This window comes from Sinocyclocheilus grahami, unplaced genomic scaffold (genome assembly GCF_001515645.1).
Source record: "Sinocyclocheilus grahami isolate Dianchi unplaced genomic scaffold, SAMN03320097.WGS_v1.1 scaffold579.1, whole genome shotgun sequence".
Classification (NCBI taxonomy): Eukaryota; Metazoa; Chordata; class Actinopteri; order Cypriniformes; family Cyprinidae; genus Sinocyclocheilus; species Sinocyclocheilus grahami.
In genome coordinates this window covers 145629-153598 of record NW_015505758.1, presented here as the reverse complement: position 1 = coordinate 153598, position 7970 = coordinate 145629, and the positions used below count along the sequence as shown (strand labels likewise).

General features: G+C 35.5%; 1 protein-coding gene across 1 annotated transcript; it reads right to left on the bottom strand.

Annotated features, from left to right (window-relative positions):
• Positions 1–223: 223 nt before the first annotated feature.
• Positions 224–5219, bottom strand: LOC107556775 (E3 ubiquitin-protein ligase Mdm2-like). Its single transcript, XM_016239981.1, has 7 exons — positions 5120–5219; positions 4977–5035; positions 4761–4830; positions 3640–3797; positions 3386–3529; positions 3207–3275; positions 224–1339 (listed from the first exon to the last, which is right to left on the bottom strand). The coding sequence occupies exons 1-7, from the start codon at positions 5217–5219 to the stop codon at positions 734–736; spliced, it is 1206 nt and encodes a 401-aa protein (XP_016095467.1). The 3' UTR covers positions 224–733.
• Positions 5220–7970: the final 2751 nt, after the last annotated feature.

The following is a 7970-nucleotide window of genomic DNA, read 5'->3' as shown; positions in this document are numbered from 1 at the left end:
AGAAACAAGTCAGAACATGTTTCTTGATATTGAGTGAAAAGTGGGTCCCTAGTAACTAGATCTTTCTAAGGGTGACCGCTGAGTACTAGTCGACAAACAACAGCACATGAAACTGACACCTGCCACCTTCTAACAGCCAATCAGCTAGAAAAACCATTAGACAACAATAACAAAACCAAGAAACACATTCACAACAAGCGGCAGAAAGCCAGAATTTCACTTGTACTGTAAAAGCAGAAGAGCCTCAAAATCATTTATTATGCCTCACTCAGAGAAAATAAGACAGAGTCATTGCAGCAGAAAACTGTGCAGAAGAGCATTTCCTTCCAGAGGAGGAACAAAATTAAAGGAGTGTCTCAAGAGCTACAACTCAGGAACACGTTTCAGTGCGGCAAATAACTCAGATTAACATGAAACCTATACATCTGCATGTACATAAATTAAATTATTACAAACATTTCTAGTAATTGATATAATGTATACAGAATCTCTGCAAGTCCTTAAGTAGTTTTAATTCCAAGCCCTTAAACTCAACCCTTAAAACACAGATCTGTGAATTTGCTACCCGGCATGTGAGCGAAAACCTCGCTTGAGTCATAAATAAAATGTATTAATCAATAAGAAACATATTACAAATATTGAATTTGAACTCAAAAGTTTTAGAACTATAAGACAAGGCAACATAAGCATCCCGAACTTCATGTGAGAGGAGAGGAGGTATATCTGCTGTGCCTCAGCTCACGTAGGTCAACACGACTGACTGAATGGGCTCTCGGCACACCGGACACAACTTGTTCCGGTTCTTTAATTTCTTGGCGCAAGTGTAGCAAGCCATAAGGTGTCCAGTTCTTCCGTGGACGATGCAGCCGTTCTTGGGGCGACTTTGACAGATGACGCAGGGCTCAAGGCAAGTGGCGGGCAGGTAGGCCTCTAGGCTGTTGTAGCGCTCTAGCTCGGGGGTCTCTTCCTGGCTGCTGCCCCCACCAGAAGAGGTTGAGGGCTGCGATGACGAGGTCTGAGAGTCAGTCATAGAGCCGGAGAGAAGTTCGTCTTTAGCGCCGATGGGAGATTGCGAGCACTTGCCATCGGGTACATCCACTCCTTCATCTGTTTCTGGAAGAGGACTTGAGGGTTTGGAAGGAAGCAATTTGTCATCCGAGGCTGAGCTGGGAGTTGTGGTGATGCTGGCGTCTTCTGTGCTGGGTTGAGTGTTAGTGGAGGTGTTTTCCCTGTTGGATTGTGTTTCTGGAAGCCAACCCGGTCGGACGTTCCAGCAGCTTTTGCAATGCCGAGGAAGAGGAGGGTTGAGCTTGTTACATTCGGCACACTTCCAGTAGTCCTGAGTGAACACATTGTTATCTTAGATTATTACATTTTTCTTGCTTTTGAAATAAAAAAGCCTGTTTAAATCTGTGGGTCAGAGAAAGGATGAAAATGGACATGAAAAATTGGGTTTGGGGCAAAAAACCTGAACTACAATTAAGAGTGGGAAAAAAATATTGCTATAAAAGTTTCAAATATGGTCCCATTAAAGTCAGCATGGCATGTAATTTAATACACATTCCTGGTGGTATCATGCACAATAAGTTTGCGGATAGACGGTGCTGACGGTGATACCACCGTGGTGTTAAGCCGCAACAACGGTTACGTCACTTGCCCACCGCGTCACCAACCCCCACCGTCGTTTTGATTTTTTATAGTAATAAAAACAATTTAGTTCAGTAAAAGAGCAGACACTACAATTAAAAAATTTATGTGGATACTCAATGCAGCGTGTCAAACGGCATCTCAGATCAGATTTCACTTCTCCAGTGAGGAGAGTGAGTCGAGCTGACTGACAAGAAGAGTGAGGTGAGACAGACAAGACGATCGCGGATGATTTAGTTTCGAAAACTAAATGCAAAAGTGCCTGTTTGGCAATATTTAGAATTTTGAAAAGCCTGTTGACTTTTGCCGTTTATCTGATTTAGGACGTTTTTTTAAACATTCGTTTCTTATTTAATTGGTTCCACATTGTTTGCTGATTTATACTTTATTTAAACTGTCATTTATTTATTTTATTTGACATCAAGGTGTATGCCGTGCCTCCAAGCTTTCTTACTCGTTTTGCTAATGAACTTTCTACGTTTCTTATTTATTTGGTTATATATTATACATTTTTGTATACCTATTTAAACTCTATGTAAGCTATTTGTTATTTTATATTAGGCATAGCCTGCCCTATAGCATGGTGTATTTTTAATTGTTTTGTTAATAAAAGTTAGATGTTTTATATATACGCTAAAGTGAGTTTGACGTTGTATTTTGTTGTTGCATCTAAGCAATTGACGCCGAACTGCCGCTAATTAGAAAGTGAAAGTAAAATCCGCACGACACTTTTAAGCAACTTAAAAGAGAAGGAAATCGAGGATAAATTCAAAACGAACTAAAAACGAACAATTCCTTTCGTTTTGCTAATGAACTTTCTACGTTTCTTATTTATTTGGTTATATATTATAAATTTTTGTATACCTATTTAAACTCTATGTAAGCTATTTGTTATTTTATATCAGGCATAGCCTGCCCTATAGCATGGTGTATTTTTAATTGTTTTGTTAATAAAAGTTAGATGTTTTATATATACGCTAAAGTGAGTTTGACGTTGTATTTTGTTGTTGCATCTAAGCAATTGACGCCGAACTGCCGCTAATTAGAAAGTGAAAGTAAAATGCGCACGGCACTTTTAAGCTACTTAAAAGCGAAGGAAATCGAGGATAAATTCAAAACGAACTAAAAACGAACAATTCCTTTACTCCGAATTGCCGCTATTTGAAAGTGAATGTAAAATGCGCACATCGCTTTTACAAGCCATTTAAAAGAGAAGGAAAGCGAGGAAAAGAGGGAACGCCCCCGCCCCCACGGTGATACCGGTGTTGTCACACGTCGATTAACCGGTGGGAAAATTTCCTCACTGTCACAACCCTAATGCACAATTAATCAGAGGGCAAAGTTCAGAAGAAAAAAATGTCATCATGATCTTTCAACAAAATTTAATAACTTTTTTTAACATCTCTGAAACAGCTGTCCTTTTTGGCAGGCTCACAAATGTTGTTTTTTTTCACCCCCACCTTTTCACAATCCAATCTAATCCTGATAGATATACAAGTCCAGAATAATTTTTTTCGCGTTTCACTAAGAAAAACATCAGGTACTAAAATATTACGTACTGCCTCAGTTATCTCGGTATCCTCATCAAATGAATCTTCATCCTCTGCAAAGATTGTGACTTCATACACCTGAAAAAGCAAATACAGAATTGCAGTGAGTTGAGGACTGTTAAACAGGTTAGGTTAGTTAGATCATCAGTTAATCTCTCTCTGAATAGAACAGGAGTTTGTGTTGAAACCTCGTTCTCTCCTGGCAATGAATCCTCATCGTTCTCACTGTAGGCGTCAGAGTCTACGGACTCCACCTCAAACTCCACACTAAAGTTATCAGAGTCAGAGTCCACACTTTCATCACTGCCCTCACTGTGAGAGATACCTACATCCTGTAAAACAAATAAAACACTGGTTAGAAAGGGCCAAATGACAGCTCAAAAAAGTTACAGTTGCTGATAAACCAAAACAATGTGAATGAACATTTAAAGGTGCTACTCACAGACTTGCTTTGTGCGTCCGAAGACTCACTGTTCCCCCTCTCCCGGTGTAGGCCGCCAATCACACACCAAGACAGACTGTCATCAAATGTCAGGGAGAAGCTGTCTGACTTGTGTCTCTTTCTGCGTTCTCTGGGCTCGTCTTCAGCTGAAGTACTCTCTACAGAAAGCACAAAGTAAGTTTAGCACTAAAAGTTATTTTTTGACACAAGAACATGCCCCCCGAACATGCCCCCTTTCGTGTCTGTCTAAAGATTTTCACGTAAGTGAACCACACTGCTCTGTAGGCTTTACAAACATTTCCAATCTGTTTCTTTTTCATTATGTTAAACACAAGCTCAAGTGTATACTGCATATTGCATTAGGGTAAATCAGTTTTCTTGCCGACGTTCCTGTTACATGCACTCAACTTTGGACACTTATGGGCCAAGAAGGAGCAATAACCCTGTTTTAATGGTGCATCTGGTACGGCTTGCTCAACAAACTGCCTTTGTGTGCATAGCTGAGGTTTAAAAATGGGCCATTGAAGAGTAGCAGTCATCTGAGCACATTCTGCACAGCCTCCAGATCTCAGTGTCCTTTTGAGATGTTTACAGTGACAGAGAGAGCAGTCATTACGGTACCACATGTTTACCCACATACAGTCCTCTGTCGGGACTGAAGGGATAGTAGGAAATGATCCGTCACGAGGGACAGTTTTCCCTGCTCAGTGGTTGAGACTGATTTAATGTATACTGGTTGATTCACAAAATATACAAGGCAGGAAAAACAAACAGTTCTTGAAAAAGAACAAAACTCTCACAAGTAAAAAACTAGCCGTAAATCATGAAATCTAAACGCCAGATTTTATCTAAATCAACTGATGGTACACTTAAATATGTTTACTTTTCAGTTAGATCAAACAGCAATTATTTTTTCAAAATTAACCCATTAGTTTGACTGTAACTGTATCAGACTGAGCTAGAAAAAAAAATGGACAAGCCCTTCCTAATGACTACGTCAAGACTAGAATAAACAGCTATATCTGAAATCCCATCTAACCCAGCTGATGAAGCGTGCAATTTCATACACACTCAACAGGACACAGCTGGTGTGTCTTTTGCTCTGTGGTGTGTGCGTTTACCAGGATCACTGCTTCTCCTCCTCCTGCGCTGCTGTTGTGAGGTAGATGAGCGAGAGTCTGAATCAGTGTCCTAGAACAGACAGTGGGGTTTCAGTCATGCTTCAATCTCAAACACAGCAGGGGCTCTATAAAACAAACAAAGCACTACCAGGGCAACTCTGTGGAATGGGTCAATACTCTGTGAATCTAAGTGTGTGAGTATAAAAGTACGTTTACCCCGGGCCCTCTATCTGGTTCTCTTTGACTTCTGGGTTCCGAGAAGGTAGAATGAGTATCTGTAAAAGGAAACAAAGGCAGTTTTAACACAAACAACATAGATAAGAATATTGTGTGAAAAAAAGGTTTAACGATAATAGTACCTGGATTTTTCACTGTAACAAGGTTTCTGTTGATCATTGCAAAGAGAGCTCTGAAAAAAAAAATTAAATGAAAATTACAAATGAAACTCTCCTTTTTCATATAGCAAATTTCACTTTTCCTACTCTTTATGAAGGGGACAAATGGACTGTGCCATGAAGACGTCTTGTACAGTCCCTGTGACAGGATCTGTTCTTTATAGCCCAGGAGAGTGACTCAGTTTATTTTAGTGCAACATGTTCCTTTAAGCTCAACATGTTTGGGCTTGTACGTCTGTAATATGAGGAAATAAGGATAAAGGATACTTCCTGTAATGGAAGTAAGGATAAAGACAAATCCTAAAAATTTATTCAAGAAATGTACATGTTAAAAGTTTGGAAACAATTATTCAACTATGCAACAACACAAATGGAAGTTTGAGAAAAAAAATCTAAACTAAATATTGCCACTCTGTATAGATTACATCTTTGTTGATTCTCTCTTCACACTTTATGAGGTGCTTCTTCCTGTATTGAAGGAGTTTCCATGTTGGCACTTATTGGCTTCTTTCCTTTTTCAATGTTTTTATATATATATATATATATATATATAGCAAGGATGCATTAAATTGATCAAAAGAAACAGACATATTAAAATATTATATTAAGATAAAATATTAAGCAGTACAACTGTTTTCAACATTGTTAATAATTATAAATGTTTCTTGAGCAGCAAATCAGCATATTAGAATGATTTCTGATGGCTGCTGAAAATTCAGCTTTGATATCACAGAAATGAATTACACTTTAAAATATATTAAAAAGCAAAGCAGTAATTGTATATTGTCATTATTTCACAGTATTACTATTTTTATATCATTTTGCATTAAATGCAGCCTTGGTGAACTTTTTTTTTAATCACTTAAAATATATACTGACACCAAACTTTTTAATGCTAGCATATATTAATATATTTATTACATATTTAAAAAAAAAAATATATATATATATATAAACACAGTTTAGACTAGATTTAAATTATTTTTATGAACCTTTCAGTCAAGTATGTACAAATTTAATGTAAATTTATGATGCCGTTTTAGTTCTAAAATATTGCTCTTCATTAGGGGACAACAAGCCTCGTTCCACTTAAAGGGATGTCAACTTTAATTGTACAGAGAATAAAACATTCTTTAATGTTTATGAATATATTCAAAATATATTCTTCCATGTTCCATGAAATAGGTAGTTTTTTGGGTGAACTGTTTTTTGGGTAAGCAGCATAATTTGCTAAATGTTTGTTTACCACATCCTTTTCAAAATTAGGACAAGTCTAATATTCACACTAGGGCTGTGCGATATTGAAGAAAAATGCGATATCTTGTTAAAAAATGCGATATGCGATACGATATTGCTTAAAGTGTGAAAAATCTATTTAAATGATATTTTAAAATATTTAAAAATGAAAATTATATAACCAATTTGTTTCACATTCTTTCTTGGAAAATGAAGAATCACTATAACTTCTGAAAGTGACCAGCAGTGTTTTAGCATTACTTAAAAAGTAATGTCACAAATCAGAAAAGGTAATTTAACATCAATGTGAACATACAAACAAAAACATAAATGACACTAATTTTATATCATTGTAACTGTGCTTTCCACACACTTTAAGTACTTCTTCATATACCACAGCAAAAACTATAGTCTGAGAAAGTTCAAACATGATTAAAGGCAAGTGAACAGTCAGTAAAAAAGAACAAATACACAATTTACAAGCATAGATAAAATAAACTGCTTCTTCCTGTATTGAAGGAGTTTCCATGTTGGCACTTATTGGCTTCTTTCCTTTTTCAATGTTTTTATATATATATATATATATATATATATATATATATATATAGCAAGGATGCATTAAATTGATCAAAAGAAACAGACATATTAAAATATTATATTAAGATAAAATATTAAGCAGTACAACTGTTTTCAACATTGTTAATAATTATAAATGTTTCTTGAGCAGCAAATCAGCATATTAGAATGATTTCTGATGGCTGCTGAAAATTCAGCTTTGATATCACAGAAATGAATTACACTTTAAAATATATTAAAAAGCAAAGCAGTAATTGTATATTGTCATTATTTCACAGTATTACTATTTTTATATCATTTTGCATTAAATGCAGCCTTGGTGAACTTTTTTTTTAATCACTTAAAATATATACTGACACCAAACTTTTTAATGCTAGCATATATTAATATATTTATTACATATTTAAAAAAAAAATATATATATATATAAACACAGTTTAGACTAGATTTAAATTATTTTTATGAACCTTTCAGTCAAGTATGTACAAATTTAATGTAAATTTATGATGCCGTTTTAGTTCTAAAATATTGCTCTTCATTAGGGGACAACAAGCCTCGTTCCACTTAAAGGGATGTCAACTTTAATTGTACAGAGAATAAAACATTCTTTAATGTTTATGAATATATTCAAAATATATTCTTCCATGTTCCATGAAATAGGTAGTTTTTTGGGTGAACTGTTTTTTGGGTAAGCAGCATAATTTGCTAAATGTTTGTTTACCACATCCTTTTCAAAATTAGGACAAGTCTAATATTCACACTAGGGCTGTGCGATATTGAAGAAAAATGCGATATCTTGTTAAAAAATGCGATATGCGATACGATATTGCTTAAAGTGTGAAAAATCTATTTAAATGATATTTTAAAATATTTAAAAATGAAAATTATATAACCAATTTGTTTCACATTCTTTCTTGGAAAATGAAGAATCACTATAACTTCTGAAAGTGACCAGCAGTGTTTTAGCATTACTTAAAAAGTAATGTCACAAATCAGAAAATGT

What these genes read in the sequence shown, in the direction of transcription:
- LOC107556775 (XM_016239981.1), bottom strand. Translation starts at nt 5,219, where the DNA reads ATGAAAAAGGAGAGTTTCATTTGTAATTTTCATTTAATTTTTTTTTTC. An exon ending in GAGGAGAAGCAGTGATCCTG is followed by an intron (nt 3,798 to 4,760) that starts GTAAACGCACAC and finishes TGCTTTCTGTAG; the next exon opens with AGAGTACTTCAGCTGAAGAC. An exon ending in CGGACGCACAAAGCAAGTCT is followed by an intron (nt 3,530 to 3,639) that starts GTGAGTAGCACC and finishes TTTGTTTTACAG; the next exon opens with GATGTAGGTATCTCTCACAG.